Source organism: Garra rufa, chromosome 8 (assembly GCF_049309525.1).
Source record: "Garra rufa chromosome 8, GarRuf1.0, whole genome shotgun sequence".
NCBI classification, from domain to species: domain Eukaryota; kingdom Metazoa; phylum Chordata; class Actinopteri; order Cypriniformes; family Cyprinidae; genus Garra; species Garra rufa.
The window spans coordinates 11670385-11691373 of record NC_133368.1 but is presented as its reverse complement, the minus strand read 5'-3'; the positions used below and the strand labels follow the sequence as shown (position 1 = coordinate 11691373).

Sequence of the window (20989 nt, the reverse complement as noted above, 5' to 3'; positions counted from 1 at the left end):
TACCGTGATTTTATTTAGAATCACTAATAAACAGAAAATGAATATTTGTAGAAATGTCAACATTAAATGAATGATTTTTCCTTATAGTATCATGACCCTGCAAGCGAAACCATGAAACTGTCAACGCTGTTACCTTTTAGGGAGTATTGCTGCTTCAGAGTAATGACTTTTGGGAGGAAAAATAGCTAAATGCAATTTATGTCCTTTCAACAAATAACTATTAAGAACATTTTTCAAACATTACTTATCACAGCAGAAAGCGGTCTATATAAAATTTTAACCATGTTACCGTGATTTAATTTAGTAAACCACTGATAACTGAAAAGTAGATATTTTCAGAAATGTCAACATTAAATTAATTCCCCATATAGTATCATGACCTTGAGCACAATGCATATAATGTCAATTTAGACCATACAGTAATGGAAAAAAAAATGATTTGATCCCCTGCTGATTTTGTTCGTTTGCCCACTGACAAAGAAATGATCAGTCTATAATTTTAATGGTATGTTTATTTGAACAGTGAGAGACAGAATAACAACAACAACAACAACAACAACAACAACAACAAAATCCAAAAAACACATTTCAAAAAAGTTCTAAATTGATTTGCATTTTAATAAGTGAAATAAGTATTTGACACCTTCGCAAAACATGAGTATTATCACTTTAGATGAATGACTTTTGTGGAAATAAGATCTTAACTGACATCTGTCTTGCTTTCTAACTAAAAAGCCCTTGGGGGAAAAAACAGGGCTAAACAAAAAACACATTCATAGTACAAAACTTATGTTCTTCTAACAAATAAGTAGACAAGACATTTCCACAGGCCGTTTAGTAAAATAACAGGCTGTAACTGCCATTTTTGCTTTTATGATTTTATTTAAAGTCACTCATAATCAAAAAGTGGATATTTGTAGAAATTTCAACAAAAATGATTGATTTCTCCTAACAGTCTCATGACCCTGCAAGTGAAACCATGAAACTGTCAACCCTGTTACCTTTTAGTTAGTAATGCTACATTAGATTGATGACTTTCGGGAGGAAAAAGAGCTACAATACAATTTATGTCCTTTCAACAAACAACTATTAAGACCATTTTTCAAACATTACTTAACACAGCAGAAAGCGGTCTAAATAAAATGTTAACCCTGTTACCATGATTTAATTTAGTAAACCGCTGATAGCTGAAAAGTAGATATTTGCAGAAATGTCAGCATTAAATGAATTCCCCATATAGTATCATGACCTTGAGCACAATACATATAGTGTCAATTTAGCCCATAAAACTGTCAACCCTGTTATCTTGAGGCTGGTTTAAGCTGTTTGTTTAGGGAGTACTCCTGCTTCAGATAAATGGCTTTTTAGGGAAAAAAAAGGAGCTAAACCACAAACAGTTCCATATATGATTTGTATCTGTATAATAAATCTTTTCAGTATAATAGCAGGCTGTCTATTGGTTGTCAACTGTATAGTGCTTTGTATTACAAACGTATCTTCCACCACTCATAGAAAATGAATCACCCTTTGGCATGATTGCTCAATGCTTAATCATACCATATATAACAGAACAACTATTTCAAAGGCAGCCAATCCTCAGTGGAGCAGTAATGTACGCAAATATTGTTGTGCTGTAACTAGTTTATTTATTTGTTTGTGTCTGCGCGTGTGAGAACGAGTGAGGATTGTCGGCGCTGTCAGCCAGCAGCCAAGGCGTGCCTCAATAGCCTGTCTTGTGGAGCCCATTTTCCCCAGGAAGCACTGTGACTCAGTTGTGGTTGACTGTGGAGATCTCTACATGTTACAACCCTGCGAGTGGCATGTTTTCCTAGTTCACTTCGAGGTCCTCTTCTGTCCTGAAGTATCCTCCTCTCCCCGGTCCAACAGACGAGATGGCTAATATTTCAGTCAGAGCATAAGCAAATGTTACACCCTGTATGAACACGCGATCCCTAGTGATAAAAGCCTATCTTTCACAGACAGGAGAGCTTGTGCGATCTCGCCGGTTTTATTTTTCTATACAGCGAAGCTGCATTTCATGACTCATTCTCTCAGACAAGACCTTGGAATAATAAAAGCGCGAAAGGGCAACTCACATGAGTCTTGAAGTGAAACCTCACAATGCTTGGAAAACGGTCAAAGAGAAAAACAAAAGTGGTAATTTCGTAGAGAATCAATATATTTGTCTTTTCGACACCAATGGATAATGGACCCCAGATCTGCTGGGTGGATGCTGTGGTTTATTGCTGTCTGTAGATTTTATTATTTTTCCCCCAGAATTCTTGGGTGATATGGGTAATGCTGTGACCTAATTCAGATGGGGAACCACCCACAGGAAATCCCCCTGAATGCTGCTGAGGTAATCAGGGTCTCGGAGATCTGATTTGTGGGTCATCAGAGTTGTGCGATATGACGTTGCAGTGTGATCCCTCTTAGTTTCAATGACCCAGAACAACACCTCTCGGAAATATCTCTTTGTATCGCATGTCAGAAAAAACACAGTTTCCTTTGAGTTTGGGTTACCTTGGGAACCGCTCTTTCCACAACTACCTCTCCACCCCGCACACAGGAAAACACACTCGCAAAAAATACACTCATCAAAAGACAGGGAAGCTGTCACAGGAAACGGCATGTTTAATGCAGCGATCACATTTACATGAGAAACTTCTCCTGCGCAGAAACACGATTGATCGTGGTTCAACAAAAACACAAGGTAGCTACATTATTGCAACTCACACAGAATCTACCACATTATTTTGTTCACTAAGCAGGGTAAAAACCTTTGAAGAGCAAGAAAACTGTGCCACGATATTTTGGCCACACTTGAATCTGAACTCCTTTACTGAGTCAAAAAAAAAAAAAAAAAGCTCCTTCTCTCAATGTACAAAGTGTGTGTTAATTGAGTATATCATATAGATATTTGTAAAAGGAATTTAATGATGAAAAACTCAAGATTGTTACTTTGTGCGGTTTTCTAAACACATTTTTTCTCTTTCTTTGAATCTGTTTCCACTCTTCTTGCTACTGTATTTTAGAAAAAATATATATATTTTGATTAAAGCGAACTACATAGAAACTATTTTGTTGTGAAACGAAACTGTCAACCCTGTTACCTTTCTGATCTAATCCCAACATATATTCAAATATATATTTTTTTAAATTAAGAAATCAATTCTAAACATTAAAAGTAAAGATAATTAACATAAAGATAACACAAATACAATTGAATAACAATTAAGCATATTATAACTTCTATTATTTATTTGACAGAATATGTATTTAGGACAAGACATACATTTTATGAAATGTCTCTTCCATTACTTCAGGATTACGTCTGTGCCTGCCCACTTTTTTTTATGCCGCATTGGTTCCAGAAGTATTTTTCCCACTCATTTTTCCCATACGAATTTTAAACAAAAGTCGTTATTAAGAAATTTTAAGCCATGAACCAAACCATCAGGCTAAGTGGTGGATCACATTACAAAAAAAGTAGGACTGTGTACAAAACTTAACGGCTTTAACACATGGAAGAGCTACGATCTTATGAAGCATTGTGAGGAGAAATAAAAATGTTTTTAATATATATGAAAGATTTTGAGTATCTTACAGGGATTAAAGGACTAGTTCAACCAGAAATGAAAATTCTGTCATTTGTTACTCACCCTTATGTTGTTCCAAACCCTTAAGACCTTTGTTCATCTTTAGAACACAAATTAAGATATTTTTGATGAAATTCAATAGCTTTCTGACTCTCCATAGACAGCAACGCAACTAGTAAGAGCATCAATAAAATAGTCCATGTGACATCAGTGGTTCAACCATAATGTTATGAAGTGCGCAAAGAGAACCAAAATATTGACTTTTTCTAATGTCGTGATACTCTTGTGAACCCGTGTCAAAGACTGACACGAGAGAAGAAATTGTTGAATAAAAATAATTATTTTTGTTTTCTTTGCACTCAAGAAGTATTCTCGTAGCTTCATAACATTACGGTTGAACCACTGATGTCACATGGACTATTTTATCGATGACCTTACTACCTTTCTGGGCTTTGAACGTGGTAGTTATGTTGCTGTCTATGCAGAGTCAGAAAGCTCTTGGATTTCATCAAAAAATTATTCTGAAGATGATTGAAGGTCTTATGGATTTGGAACGACATAAGTGTGAGTAATTAATAACAGAATTTTCATTTGTGTGAACTAACCCTTTAAGTCATTTGAATTGCTTCATGAGAGTGCTAAAGAGTTATTTTAATTTTGATTTGCTTGTCGTGATTCTCTGATTGATGGAGATTTCTTTTTAAGACTCATAGGTAGTGTAGTTTTTTTTTAAAGTGCCCCTATTATGCCATTTTAAAGGTAGTTAATATTGTTGTAATAGTCTCTTAAAACAGGTTTACATGTATGCAAGTTCAAAAAACACTTTAGTTTTCTCCAAAATTAGATTTATTTTTACCCCGTTTCTAAATGATTCCTAAACGACTCGTGTGAAGCAGTTCGAAGATTCAGTCTCTCTAAACCCCTCCTTTCCGTGAGCCCTCACTGCTGTGATTGGTCAGATGGTGCAGTCCTTTTGGATTGGTCTACCGCTACAGCGCAAAAACGAAACGCCCATTGCCATAACTGAATGACAGCTGCGGAGACCTGTTAATGCATAGAAAAGATAGCCTCGATTTTACCCTATCAATTCGAGCCGGAGTCTGACGATGAAACGGTTGAAGTGTCACATCGACAAGAAACTGTTTTGCAAGCACGACTGGAGCAGGACGTCTCTCAGTGGGTGTCATATGTTACCTGTGGAAAGTGCTTGCAATTTGCTTTTGTAAGCGAACCGGGCACACCTCTACGTTGTGAACTTCAACACTGTACAATCCATAACATTGCGTTAAGCCATCGTTTATCATTATCATTACTTAAACTAATAAGGCAGACAGACAGTCAAGCTGCATCAATCACAATTTTTAGACTACATTGCACTCACAGCTGAACAACAGAACTACAGAAACGCAAGTTCGCCGGTTACCAAGACATGTTCGGGGTTGTTAAACACCATAACGTACACAAAGACGTATTTTGAACGATCGCTAGAAAATACAATCATCAATTATTAATCATACTTACATGTAGAAGTTCAGAGGAGCAAGCCGGTCCAAATAAACTGGGCACTGATCCATTTTTTAAAACCAAGCGTTTGGTGAATCCCGCGTTGTAACGTTACTCCCCAAGATTGGAAAAGCAGTCATCAGTAAAATGACGCGAACACAAAACAAGATTGGAATTGGACTGCTGAGGTGTTGTTGAAAAAATTAATGTTAACCACTCATTCTTGGTAGTTTCATCTTTCGGAAGGGCATATAAAACAAATTCACTCTCACAGCGCAGGGCGTCTTCTTGACATGATGTAATCCACGTGAAAATGGTAGGCCTACTGTTTGTGGGCGGGCAAGTTGTTCGCGAAATTGAACGTGGGCGGACATTACGCAAATGTGTAGCTCGTGACGTGTGGCCGTTACAGAAAAAAGATTCGAATTGCTGACGACTCGTTTAGGCGAATGTGAGCCGACTCTTTTTTTTGTTAGACAAAAACTTCATTTATAGTGCACTGTCGGCGTCACAACTTTGCAGATAGTTTATGTTCACATACAGCTACATGACACACTACATGAAATATCATATTTGAAAAGGCATAATAGGGGCACTTTAAAACAGAAATTATATTAAAAAAAAATTAAAATAATGCAAGCTGGTGGCTTCAACAAAAAGCATATGCCACTGATTAACAACCTCCATGTTGAAAAAAACCCCCTGCATGTTGGTTAGGTAGGCTTTAAAGCATGGATGCTGGTTTAAGATGGTCCATAGCTGGTCATGAGCTAGTCATAAATTGGTTTAAACTGGTCATAAGCTAAGGACTATCTTAAACCATCTTATGACTAGCTCATGACCAGCTATGGACCAGTTTAAATCAGCTCATGACCAGCTTAAACCAGTTTATGACTAGCTCATGACCAGCTATGGACCAGTTTAAACCAGCTCATGACCATCTTAAACCAACTTATGACTAGCTCATGACCAGCTATGGACCAGTTTAAACCAGCTCATGACCAGCTTAAACCAACTTATGACTAGCTCATGACCAGCTATGGACCAGTTTAAACCAGCTCATGACCAGCTTAAACCAACTTATGACTAGCTCATGACCAGCTATGGAGCAGTTTAAACCAGCTCATCACCAGTTTAAACCAGTTTATGACTAGCTCATGACCAGCTATGGACCAGTTTAAACCAGCTCATGACCAGCTTAAACCAGCTTATGACTAGTTCATGACCAGCTATGGACCAGCTTAAACCAGCTCATGACCAGCTTAAACCAGTTTATGACTAGCTCATGACCAGCTATGGACCAGTTTAAACCAGCTCATGACCAGCTTAAACCAGCTTATGACTAGCTCATGACCAGCTATGGACCAGTTTAAACCAGCTCATGACCAGCTTAAACCAGTTTATGACTAGCTCATGACCAGCTATGGAGCAGTTTAAACCAGCTCATGACCAGCTTAAGCCAGTTTATGACTAGCTCATGACCAGCTATGGATCCGTTTAAACCATCTCATGATCAGTTTAAACCAGCTTATGACTAGCTCATGACCAGCTATGGACCAGTTTAAACCAGCTCATGACCAGCTTAAACCAGCTTATGACTAGCTCATGACCAGCTATGGACCAGTTTAAACCAGCTCATGATCAGTTTAAACCAGTTTATGACTAGCTCATGACCAGCTATGGATCAGTTTAAACCATCTCATGACCAGCTTAAACCAGCTTATGACTAGCTCATGACCAGCTATGGACCAGTTTAAACCAGCTCATGACCAGCTTAAACCAGTTTATGACTAGCTCATGACCAGCTATGGATCAGTTTAAACCATCTCATGACCAGCTTAAGCCAGTTTATGACTAGCTCATGACCAGCTATGGATCAGTTTAAACCAGCTCATGATCAGTTTAAACCAGTTTATGACTAGCTCATGCCCAGCTATGGACCAGTTTAAACCAGCTCATCACCAGTTTAAACCAGTTTATGACTAGCTCATGACCAGCTATGGACCAGTTTAAACCAGCTCATGACCAGCTTAAACCAGCTTATGACTAGTTCATGACCAGCTATGGACCAGTTTAAACCAGCTCATGACCAGCTTAAACCAGTTTATGACTAGCTCATGACCAGCTATGGACCAGTTTAAACCAGCTCATCACCAGTTTAAACCAGTTTATGACTAGCTCATGACCAGCTATGGACCAGTTTAAACCAGCTCATGACCAGCTTAAACCAGTTTATGACTAGCTCATGACCAGCTATGGACCAGTTTAAACCAGCTCATGACCAGCTTAAACCAGTTTATGACTAGCTCATGACCAGCTATGGACCAGTTTAAACCAGCTCATGACCAGCTTAAACCAGTTTATGACTAGCTCATGACCAGCTATGGACCAGTTTAAACCAGCTCATGACCAGCTTAAACCAGCTTATGACTAGTTCATGACCAGCTATGGACCAGTTTAAACCAGCTCATGACCAGCTTAAACCAGTTTATGACTAGTTCATGACCAGCTATGGACCAGTTTAAACCAGCTCATGACCAGCTTAAACCAGTTTATGACTAGCTCATGACCAGCTATGGACCAGTTTAAACCAGCTCATCACCAGTTTAAACCAGTTTATGACTAGCTCATGACCAGCTATGGACCAGTTTAAACCAGCTCATGACCAGCTTAAACCAGCTTATGACTAGCTCATGACCAGCTATGGACCAGTTTAAACCAGCTCATGACCAGCTTAAACCAGTTTATGACTAGCTCATGACCAGCTATGGATCAGTTTAAACCATCTCATGACCAGCTTAAGCCAGTTTATGACTAGCTCATGACCAGCTATGGATCAGTTTAAACCATCTCATGATCAGTTTAAACCAGTTTATGACTAGCTCATGCCCAGCTATGGACCAGTTTAAACCAGCTCATCACCAGTTTAAACCAGTTTATGACTAGCTCATGACCAGCTATGGACCAGTTTAAACCAGCTCATGACCAGCTTAAACCAGCTTATGACTAGTTCATGACCAGCTATGGACCAGCTTAAACCAGCTCATGGCCAGCTAAGGATCACCTTAAACCAGCTCGAACCAGCACCAATGCTTCAAAACCTACCTAACCAGCATATGCTGTTTTTTTCAAAAGGGTTAACAGTAAGTCTGTCTTTAACAATTTATAAGTTATCGTTAAATAAATCATTTCCCAATGGAGAAAATGGATGGGATTTTTACTTCAGGAACCGACTGTTGCACTCTGTTTCCCATACATAGAGGCATCCTTTTCAAATTCATGCTGTTTTAGCAGAAACCTATGCAGCATTCTGGAAGCTAATGATCTGTATGATGGTTTGGTTTTTCACTGTCCACTCCTATGGTGGATGAGTTCAGTATTCCTCCAGTCCTTTACCTCATTATAAATTAGCCTTTGGATTTTGTGAGCGCACATCATTTAGCTTGTGAATTGTACTCATGGGATCCATAAATGTTCCCACTGCAGACTAAAATCTTGATTTATTGTTTTGATTTCTTTTCTCTGTGACTAAGTGTCAATCCATTTTGTGTCAAAGCAAAAATAACTGCACCAACTAAAAAATACGTTTTTGTTTCAGTTCAAAGGACACTGTGTTTGGTTTAAGCTCACTACCTTCATTATTATCATAATTTACTCACAAAACAGCATTAGGATCAAATCACTCAGAAACAAACCAAAAATGGGTTCATTTACACATCCAGCAGCTCATATGCTTGCTGGTAATTCCCATTGCACTGTTTGACAATCTCTTCCAGCATGTCTTGCTCGTAGTATGGAAACCTGTTCTGGAGTTTCATCAGGGTCCATGTATGGTCACTATCTAGGAAAAAACAAACAAATTGTAAATATACAGTGGTTTAACTCATATCTCCATAGCTGAATCACTTGTGCGAGTGCAAGGCTGCCAAAGGTTTATGAGCAGCATGGTCACTTGTTCCTAGAGGCTTCAGATCCTGAATCTCTCACACATCCGTCTAATAATGTGCAGCTATGTAGGGCTGCAGCGCATGATTGACCTCCCTGCTGGTTCATCTGGTTCATGGCGCAGGACAGACAGGGTGGGAGAACTCGTCTCCACCGCAGTGCTTCTGCCAGCCTGTTCCGCAAACAACGGCATCTTGATCCCACACTAAACCACACACTAATGGACAGAACTAGCACTATGGCAGACAGATGTCCCATGCTCACAGATCCCAGGAATGCCGGATAGATTGGAAGGCCGTCATTGGACATAAAAACCAACAGCATGTAAATTAAATTAGGCAAGTGGTGAAAGGATACCAGAATACTTATGACAATAATTGGAAGAGACAGAATAAGTGTCCGTTCAAGGTATACACTTTATTGGTAAACCATATGTTTCTAGGGACTCGAACCAACAACCTTGACATGGCTAGTGCTAGGCTTTAGTGGTTGAGCTACAGGAACATAATTGAAGATGAAGTGGGCATTTTTTATCATAGTTTAACATGTAGTGCCAACTATCAGTAATCCGTTCGTAGGTTGATTTACGGGTGGAGTTGTTCGGAAAATGGAAGTCATTATTTTCACAGTTACATTCAGTGATGTTAGCGGAGCAGAAATTACTCACTTCACCTTTAAGAATATACAGCTTGAATCCAGTATAGACATTTTAGACACTACAGGCCAATCATTTTAGGCAGTGGTCAATTTTGAGATTTTGGGCTATTTCGCTTTCATAACCTGACTTCCATCAGACTAAAGTAAAGAAAACATGCAAAATACAAGTTTGATTATTTCATATTAGACTTGATCTATTTTCATTCAGCATCTGTAGATTTCAATTGCAATGCATATCTTTAAAGGGCTTTTCTTAAAATGAGTTTTATTTATTATCTTTACTTCAGTAGCACTTAAAGGGATTGTTTACCCAAAAATGAAAATTTGATGTGTATATGCTTACTGTTGTGAACATGCTCAGGACAGTTGGACATTGTGGTGGATCAGAGGTAAAAAAAAAAAAATGATATAAATACTGTTCAGTTTCTTGCACAGACTTATTGTTTGGTGTCTTAACACCTGAATGTATCGTCACGAGCCGCAGGGTTTAATTTGGTTTTGTCTGTATATGTTTTTTTGACTCTCAAAGCCGTGGAGCCCATTGACTGCCATTATATGACTGACAGACTGCAACGGTTGGAGTTCAAAATCTTTGTTTGTTTTCTACTGAAGAAACAAAGTCACCTACATCTTGGATGCCCTGGGGGTAAGCAGATAAACGTCAAATTTAAATTTTTGGGTGAACTATCTCTTCAAATGAACTTTCCAATTTTATTCCCATCTATACAGTATTCCGGTTTTTATAGAGGGGTTTGTTCAGATTTCCTTTGCATGATATGTATTTGACATTTAATGCCTTAAACATGGTGAAAATGTATTTTTAATGACTGTTGACAGTATTTTCTAATTTATGGAGTAATAACAAGAGGTATCCAAAATCCTCTCTGTTAAACACCTTCGGCTTTAATATGGCGATAAAATGAACCAATGATTTTGAACCTGGCTTTATCCAATATTTAGATTTCTGTTATGACAATATATGCAAAAAAAAAAATTGATAATAAAGTGTTTTCAAGACTAATCATCAATCGGCTGTATTGGCAGTACTTAAACAATAAACATAAACAATGCCACTGAGCCGAACAAAACTTGCTTATTTAGCTGATTATTGCTGCTGAAAATGGTCAGTTGTTGTCATGTTTTGGGTTGTGCTAATCTGTCAAACTGGGAAAACATTTGGAGTACTATAGACTGCCAAAAGTTATAACGAAGGAAAAAAATGCAAAAAACTGTCTGAGGAACAAAAGGCGTTTGTGGTTAACCAAACTGAACCAGGATTTCCAGGGCAAGAATCTTGTTTAATATCATTTCTGGTCAAGTAGGTGAAATATTAGGCTAATATCCTAATTAATATTGCTTGTATGTACATTTACCACCTATTAACTTTAGTTTGTCAAAATATTGTGCCCTTTCCTGCTTACTAAGTCCTTCTCTAAATTATTTAGCAGCTTCCACACATTTTTTCCCGTGGTTTAGTCAGCATAAATTAGCAGAACAACATATTTAGTAGTACAATAACCTCGCAATCCATGCTGTTGTTTACATCTGAGTATTATCCAAAATGGCCGTGCATCAGGGTAAGTGACCAAATCGTGACGTAAGTGCAAACCCTCTATGCCTTATTGCATGTTTAAACATTGCTTGTAATAGAAAACAATTGTCTTAATGTACTTTGATTAATCAAATGGGGGAAAGTATGGTGATATCTAATCTTTACTCTATTCACCTGTAGTGTTTTGCCTTAAAGGATTAGTTTACTTCCAGAAAAAAAAAAAATTCTCCTCCGTGTCATCCAAGATGTTCATGATTTTCTTTCTTCAATCTAAAAGAAATTAAGGTTTTTGAGGAAAACATTCCAGGATTTTTCTCCATATAGTGAACTTCAATGAGGATCAGTGGGTTGAAGGTCCAAATTGCAGTCTCAATGAGGCTTCAAAGTGCTCTACATGATCCCAAAAGAGGAGTAAGAGTCTTATTTAGTTTATAAAAAAGTTAATACTTTTTAACCACAAATGCTCATATTGCACTAGCTCTGTGAATCACGTCTGCAACTTCACGCATTACGTAACGTTGGAAAGGTCACGCATGGTGAGTTTTTAGTCTTCAAAAATGTAGGGTAGGGTGGAAAACTCCATCTCACGTTCTCCTTCACCTTCAAAATTGTCCAACGTCATTGTTTTACCTTTTTTTGTAAAGGGCATTTGACTTTCTTTGCATGTTCGCTTTGTAAACACTGGATCGGTACTTCTGTCTATGCCACACGTGACCTTTCCAATGTGATTACATAATGTTTGAAGTCATGGATGAGCATTTGTAGTTAAAAAAAATACAAATTTAATTATTTTTAATTTTTTTTCAGAAAATTACCAGTCGTTTCGCTAGATAAGACCCTTTTTCCTTGGCTTGGATCGTATAGAGCCCTTTGAAGCTGCATTAAAACTGCAACCTGTTGATCCCCATTGACATCCATATATGGAGAAAAATCCGGGAATGTTTTCCTCAAAAACTTTAATTTCTTTTCGACTGAAGGAAGAAAGACATGAACATCTTGGATGACATGGGGGTGAGTAAATTAGCAGGATTTTTTTTATTCAGGAGTGAACTATTCCTTTGAACATAGAAAGCTTCTAATAACTCATCTTTCTGCCTGTTAACTGTACTCATGGTGTTCATGTACACCAGGGCAGGTCCTATCACTGCTGTGAGTAAGCCGAACCGCAGCCAGACGAGAGGTCATTCTGAAACTCTCTTGGTTCGGAGACAAACACATCTAATGTTTCTGGTAATCAGAGACAGAGGTGTGAGTTTGAGAATCGGAGGACCTGGCTGACCCCAAACCTCAGCTGAGGATACAACCTTTGGTCCGTACAGTGATTCAGATGTAAGTGATGCTGAACACACAGACATAATGTGTCATTAGGCATCTGAGAAGATATGAAGACTGTTTCAATGTGTATGGCACATCAGTCCCACACCATCACACAGCAGCTCTGGCCGTAACAGCCACACCTCTTGGCATAAAAAAAGGTGAATATCTCCACATATGGAGCTGAATTTGCAAATCCCACTAAGGAGGCTAAAGCAACATGTGTGAATCATACAATTCCACGTCTGTTTGTCAGAATAGAATAAGCAATAGTTCTCAGTTCCTGGATATAAAGTAAATTCAATATTTTTTACAATTTTTGTTTTACAATGATCAATCCATCAAAGGAGAAATGTAGACTCTGTCATTATTTATTCACTATTATGTTGTTCCAAACCTGTATGCAGTTAATTTTTTTTTCAGTGAAACACAAATGAAGAAATGTTTAATCTTCATGCAACTGTTTTTCATTTAACACTCCAAAAAGGACACTATAAACTCTCTCAGATTAAATCATATGGTCATATGAGAACCAATGACCATCTTTATGATGCGATTCAAGTCTGACCTGTGCCATAATACACTGTTAAAAAAAAATATGCAAAAACTGCACAACTTTGTACTTTATTTACCTCTAAAATGAGCATGTTAGTACCTTAGAGTAGTAATACATAACTTTTAAGGTACTACTATGAACCTTTCGGTGGTAAATAGGGTACAAAAGCCTGTAAAGGCCCAACACAAATGTTTAGCATTAAAATTTGGACCAGCACATTAAAAAACAGAGATGGGCTAAATAAAAATGCAGATTTATTCTCAGAATACGCTGCTTTCAGAAAAGCAGAAATAGCCTTGTTATCAAAGGCACAAATCCCAGTGGTTGGCCAGTTTTGTTTATTGCACAGAATATTTTTCAACCCATCTCTTTGTGTGAATAGGTCTTACTGCCACACTGACCAGTTATTATAGTTAACTAAAACTAATAAAAAAGTGTTACTTGAAATAAAAAAATGTTATTTTAAGTTGTACTAAAACTAAGTGAAATGTACTAAAAAAAATGAGAACACTTTTTTTAAACTTTATCACTGAAAATCAGAAAATATAAAACAATTAAATAATTCTAAATATCAATAAAAACTGTGATATTAAAATGATACTAAAATAACACTGGGAATCTTTAAAGGTACAATTTTTGCACTTTTTATGCATGTTTGATTCAATTTGAGAGTGAACATTGACTGTTTCTTACACAACGATCTGGCATCAGAAGACTTGAAATGTAGTACACAAATCATATAGACTGCTTTTATGGTGCTTTTTAAAACATGACAGGCATGTTGTATGAACTGTCTCTTTTTATGGAAAAGAGCTGCATGAAGATTCTCCCTGTGTGTTCTGCAGAAAAAATAACAGCATACGGGTTTACTGCGACATGAGGATAAGTAAATACTGACTGATTTTCATTTTTGGTTGAACTATTTCTTTAACCCACACTACAGCAGGGCAAGTCTGAAGACAGAATGGCCCATTTCCAAGTAATGACAAAGCAGCCAGACTGGATCTCGAAGAGCTAACCGATGTTTTTGCAGCAGTCGCTTAAGACATACAATTAATGAATCTGTTGTCAGACAGGCATGCCAATAATTCAAGCTTCTCCCAGCCAAATGAGTTTACTTTACAGCTGGCAATTTGGACCTCAAAACACATCTACCACGCTAATGAGTTTGTCGCTTACTGACTCATAGACATTAACCTCTCATAACACTGACAGTTTGTATATACAGGGGCATCTAAAGAGCATCACGTGTCTGGCGTACTGGGACATTTGTATTTACATAATGTGCTGTGCCGTCCGGCATCGGGGGTGTGAGATCTGTTTAATATCACACACAAATGGAGGCTTTGAGTCGATGCAATAAAGACGTTTCCAGAGGTGCTGTGAAATGAAACAGACCTAAACACACACGGTGCCATGGCAGATGCGTATAAATCTTGTTTAAGACTCACCATCCTCCTCTGCACGGTCTGCGTGGACCTGTGATGGGTTGGATAAAGCTGTATCCTGTGGTTCGTCATCATCTACATCATCATCGTCTGAATCCAGCCAGACATTAGTGCTTTCAGCGGTTTGGGTCACTGGTTCAGGCACCCTACCTGAACTACTCGCCTGCAGGCGGTCCAGAAAGGCCGTGTTCACCCTGAAGAGAACAATGCATCATCAGAATGTTTCACAACCTCTTCCGAGCAATGAAATGGGCTTTAGATGTCTGAGACCACGTTAAAATTCCAAATCTTTCTAATTTAGAACTGTACAACACTTTTTAGGATTTCGATACATTTAAAATAAAGAACTAAATATCTTAATAGAACACATGCTTCTCTGTCACTCTCTCGTGAATGTGCATCAAAGACCCAATATAAAAGTTTACACTTGATTCTTAATACTGTTTGGTTACCTGAATGATCCACAGCTGTTTTTTTTTGTTTCATGATAGTTGTTCATGAGGCCCTTGTCTTTGGTTTTTCAGCATTTTTGTGTATTTGAACCATTTCCAACAATGACTGTTTGATTTTGAGATCTTTGAGGGACTCATGTGCAACTATTACAGAAGGTTCAAACACTCACTGATGCTCCAGAAGGAAAAATTATTCATGAGAGCCATTTGAAGATCAGGGTAAATTTAACTTGTTTTGTCTTCTGGGAAACATATAAGTTTCTTCTGTAGCTTCTGATGTGCAGTACTAAATAAAAAAATATGATATTTAGGCAAAATGAGAAAAATCTACACATCTTGATTCTGTTCAGAAGTTTTCACACCGCAGCTCTTAATGCTTTGTTTTCCTTTCTGGAGCATCAGTGAGTGTTTGAACCTTCTGTAATAGTTGCATATCCCTCTGAGTCCCTCAGTTGTCCTCAGTGTGAAAAGATGGATATCAAAATCATAAAGTCATTGTTGGAAAGGGTTCAAATACACAAAAATGCTAAAAAAAAACCTAAGAAATTGTGGGACCGGAATAATTTTTCTGAAGAACAGCAGGCAGTTTAACTGTTCAGGACAAACAAAGGACTCATTAACAACTATCACCAAAAAACAAAAAAACACAAAGCTGTGGATCATTCAGGTAAGAACACTATTAAGAATCAAGTGTATGTAAACTTTTGAACGGGGTCATTTTTATAAATTCAACTATTATTTTCTCTAATGGACTATATGTAAACGTCTTTTATGTGAAATATCCTATTCAGGTCAGTAATAAAAAAATATCTTATTCAGGTCAGTAATAAAAAATAACATGCATTTTGTATTTTGGTACAATATTGTATGTACATTGTTTTGGTACAATATTTGTATGTAAACTTTTGACCTCATACTCAAGTCCTACTAACTGTAAGTGGTCAGAAATTACTATAATGTTCAGCTAATTACATACATTATTACAATTTAAACTAAAAAACATTTTAATGTAATTGCAATTAACATGCAATTGACTCTTCGCCAGGGAGTATGATTGACAGGCGATCTGACCAATCATAACGCTGAATCTGCCATTTTTGTCCAACAAATAAACCAGACATGAGAGTATATTAACGTCAGTGGACTTGAACTTGAAAAATGGTCTGTATTCACATCTTTCCATTTTTTAAACCAGTTCTGATGTTCATTCATGTTTATTTCATGCTACAACTAGGAAAGAGGAATGATGATTGGTTCACATGCCGCTTGAACTGAGGTGCTACAGCGATCTGTCACAATACATTAAAGAGCCAACAATGGTATTTATTGTTTGAATTTTTTACACCAAAAGTAACTCTGTTGCTCTGTCTTGCCTGTCTGCGCACTGCCAGTTTCCTTATGTTCCGCAATGTATTTTTAACATGAGTGAGAACATGAGTGTAAGTGCGCTATGGCTTGTTGGATATAGCAACAGTAACTTTGCGAAGGGCCAATTAAGTGTTTAAAACATTAATTATTATATTTATTTATATATATAAGTTTAAAATGTGTTAAGGAACCTATATTACTTTCTTCCACACAAAGGAAGTAATTTTAAGAATGTCCATTGTGTGGCTCAGGCATTCTGCTAAATATCTCCTTTGGTGCTTCACAGGTGGAAAAAAATCATACATGACAGGTTAATGATGACTTATTTTGTTTTGTTTTGAGTAAATCGAGTAAATCATTTGAACCCTTCCGTCTTGCTTCCATTGAAGCACACAATGCTCCTCTCTGAATCATCTCCTATCATGCTGGAGAACCTGATCATCAGGTTTTATACAAAATTTGGAGTTCACACAGTCATTGTGGAGTCATTAAAGCGACCAAAATATAAAAGCATTCTGAAATTCATGCTATTTTTCCAAAATTGAACTTCTCGTTCAAATCACGATGTTCACAATATAATTTGTAATGAAAAAATGGCATCAAATTAGAAAAAATGCATAATATAAGCATTTTTACTAGTGGTCTCAGACTTCTTTATTAATTCTGACAGACATGGCTTTCTTAGCGGTCTGTCATGATTAGGCGCCCATACCGCCGATGGTCAGCTTCAGTCTGTCTCTTCCTGTCCTCCTCCTGTTGTTTTTGTTTTTCCTCCAAAATATCTGCCTGGAAAGAGTAAGTTAATGAAAATTTCATCTCCAACAGAAATGTCTCTTCTACTTATGTAAAGGGACTGAAGGTCTGTGGCTATAACAATCTAACTGCATGTTTGCATGAATAAACAACAATATCAACATGATAGGCCAGGCTGACCTTTTGTCCTCGATGCGTATCAGTGAATTTAGTTTGTGTTTGACCGACATAGAGGCATTCAAAGCCACAGAAATACCACTATACAGCCAGCTGGAAAACACCTACAATACTCCATCCATGACTACCTTCTATAACCTAGAACATGCTAATCAATAGCATATGCTAGGCAGAGTTAGTTCTTTTTCTTGGCAAAGCCCAGATGTTTAGCTGTGGTGTTTCTGTGAACTGAAAGTGGAGGTGATGTTCGTAAGCTCAGACCATCTGTTTCACTTCCTTTGTTCTTTACCTTTCTCCTTTGCTCTTCTTTCTTCTTAAGCAGGTCAGTGTTCTCCTCTTCTCTTCTGGTTTCCTTGTACTCATGACATTTAGCCTATAAAAAAAAAAGTGGGCACATAATGAAATCTAGGAATGAAAAAAAAAATAGTTTGGATCATGCTGGTATTCCTAAATGACCTGAATAGTACATGATCGAGTGTTTCTTAAGGTGTGGTCACATTTGCTGTTACTTTGCGAAATGTTGTGTGGGAAATCCAGCTAATCTAATAGAAATCTGCATGCATTTGGAGATTCACATGAGGGCAAAAAACTTTCATACACAAGTTTTGCTCATTTTCAAATTGGTCACAAGAATTCGCCTCACTGAACAACAAAAACCTGCTTGGTTTGGAAGTGACTTCTGTGTGAGTAGTGCTTCCTACATATCTACACTATTGAGAAGAAATAATGGACCTTTTTCAAATAAGATGCATTTTTGTGTTCAAAAACATAAAATGTTTAGCCATTTTAGCCACTTGACATTGTCTTAAAAATGCAATGCTCATGGCAGAAGATGCTCAAAAACCTTGATGCAATGGCCATATATGTCCATTTACATGTGTGTGTGGACTAGAGCTCCACGATTAATCGTTTAAAGATTGCATCTCAATCTTGATTGAAACACCCACGCAATCTCATTTCTCAATGACAATGATTCCCATGTCTATTAAACCTTTGAAAAACTTTTACAGAACATTCAAATCTATGTTCACACTGTCGCTGAAACAGAGAGCAGACAGTTACCATGTTAAGGTAAGAAACAGCTTCACAGTCTTTCCAACTACCCAGTATTATAGTCTTGTTGGCTTTATGCAACTCCTAAGAACTAGCACACAGTGGAGCTTACTGGAAAATGATTAAAACAAGGAGTGGTGAACTTGAAAAAGAACCAGTCAATGGATTATGCAAGGTTAAAGACATCAGAGGATGTTATAAGCAAATACACTAGTTATCAACATCCAGAACTTTCTGATTTATTAAGTTCTGTGAAGTATTCAGTGATATGATTTTCTCTGTATTAATAGGGATATTGGAAGGAAAAATGAAAGATGTGTTTTCAAATACATTTAAAATAGATTAATCATGAATCAATGCACCAGTTGTAGTAAAAACAGCACTGGCGAGACTATGAAACTGATAGTCGCCAGATGGCTGAAATTTGGATGCTGTGTGTTTTAGAGTGAAGCGTGGCATTTCATTTATATGTGAGCAGTTCATGATCTGGGGTGCGTTTCCAAAAAGCATCAATAGCCAACTATGGTGGCAAGTTCCGTTGTTATCAACGAGTCGGTGTTTCCCAAAACTATAGTTCAAACGAACATTCACAAATACCATCGCAAACTTACGTTTTTCAGCATTTTTGTGTATTTGAACCCATTCCAACAACATCTGTATGATTTTGAGATCCATCTTTTGACATTAAGGACAACTGAGGGACTCATATGCAACTATTACAGAAGCTTCAAACGATCAATGATGCTTCATAAAAAAAACATGATGCAGCAAGAGTCGCGGTGAAAACTTTTTGTATTTGAAGACCAGGGTAAATTTTAACTTATTTTGTCTTTTGGGAAACATGTAAGTATCTTCTGTAGCTTCTGAAGGGCAATACTAAATGGAAAAAAATATTATATTTGGGCAAAATAAGAAAAATGTACACATTTTTAATTCTGTTCAAAGGTTTGCACCCCTGGTTCCTAATGCATTGTTTCCTTCTGAAGCATCAGTGAGTGTTTGAACCTTCTGTAATAGTTGCATATGAGTCACTCAGTTTTCCTCAGTGTGAAAAGATGGATCTCAAAATCACACAGTCATTGTTGGAAAGCTGAAAAACCAAAGAATTTGTGGGACCTGAAGGATTTTTCTGAAGAATAGCAGGCAGTTTAACTGTTAAGGACAAACAAGGGACTCATGAACAACTATCACTACAAAACCGAGCTGTGGATCATTCAGGTAACAGCACAGTAAAGAATCATTCTTATAAATTCAACTATTATTTTCTCTTGTGGATTATATGTAAACATCCTTCATGTGAAATATCTTATTCGGGTCAGTACTAAATAAAAAAATAACATGAATTTTGTATGATCCCTCTTATTTTGGTAAAATAATTATAATTTTGCAGATTCTGCAAGGTGTATATAAACATTTGACATCTACTTTTGTACATTTTAATCTATATATAAGCGCCATTTTTGAGAACCCATTTTTGTAGGTGGACTATAGGTATAATGCATTTCAGATAACCCAACCCTAAAAACAAACTGTGTTTGGTTGTTGTCCATGTCAGTCAGATTCTCTTCCTATCAAAGTGGGTGGTTCTTAGCCAGAAGTCTGACTAGGCTGTAGGTAGTGTTTTAAAGATGCAAACTCTCTTAGAGGGTTTTACTAACAGCTGTAAACACAGGAAACCAATTAATTCAATTATTGTGATCCATCCCTAGACAAATCCATACTGGATACGTCCAGTACGACCTCCGAGGGTGAGCCCATCACATATTCAGCACAAAACTGGGTGTCAGCTGTGATGTTTCTCAGAGATTCTCATGGCTCTGTTCAGAAAGACTGTGTAAGGAGGGTCGAGCAGAGAGCCTGGAAGCTGAAGAGATCCTTTGTGTGTTTGGTCAGACGGCCCGGGGACAACAGGCAGGGGCTGCTCTGTTTGAAATGGCCAGAGAGTAAGGGGAATAGGTGGGACGACCTGGGCCTGGCATCCTGGGAAGCCAATACAAAGGATCCTTTGCACAAACAGAGGATATGGAGGAGATTAATCTGTCTTGTGGAAGCATCACTGAAAGCATAACAATTCTCAGTGGCCACAAAACCACATCAAGAACCCGTCTTTCCACAAACACTTTGATCGGCGGGCCTACGACATTTAGGTTGGAGCGTTTCATTACTTGGCCTGGAGGTTGTCCAGCCACTTAAGTCAATACAGCAAGAGAAAGCACGATCGAAGGGCCTCCTCTCTCGGCAAGCCGAGAGAGCCAGCGCACTGCTCAAAACTCTGTTGCATGTGTTGTGTACCACGGTCCCGCAGTCCTAATGCACGATCTGTCTATTAGAGGGATTTTCCCCATTAGTCATCCTGAGGGAAGTCCTCGAAAGTCTCAGACCAGGGAACAATTGCAGACCAGCTTTGTAAGCCGCACAACAAAACATTCTTTGCTTGACACGAGACGATGCCGATTTTTAACAGTGCTGTCAGATGCCACTTTTAGCGGTTTGTTCAACATTAAAGGCAGCCCTCAAACATCTCATGGTCAGCCCAGCCTTTAATCCCCACCAGTCAAGGTCAGAAATTAACCAGGCTTAGGGCAAATTGCCACTCGATGTGACAAAAACAT

The 20989-nt window shown here is 37.8% G+C and overlaps 1 protein-coding gene across 1 annotated transcript in view; it reads right to left on the bottom strand.

The window, feature by feature from the left end:
- Positions 1 to 8145: 8145 nt before the first annotated feature.
- Positions 8146 to 20989, bottom strand: part of epsti1 (epithelial stromal interaction 1) — a 20408-nt gene continuing 7564 nt past the window's right edge. The window contains exons 4-7 of the mRNA XM_073845010.1: positions 17614 to 17697; positions 17107 to 17180; positions 14578 to 14768; positions 8146 to 8943 (exon numbers count right to left, since the gene is read on the bottom strand). Coding sequence (XP_073701111.1) covers positions 8813 to 8943; positions 14578 to 14768; positions 17107 to 17180; positions 17614 to 17697 — 480 coding nt within the window. The 3' untranslated portion in view covers positions 8146 to 8812. The remainder of the gene's footprint in view (positions 8944 to 14577; positions 14769 to 17106; positions 17181 to 17613; positions 17698 to 20989) is intronic.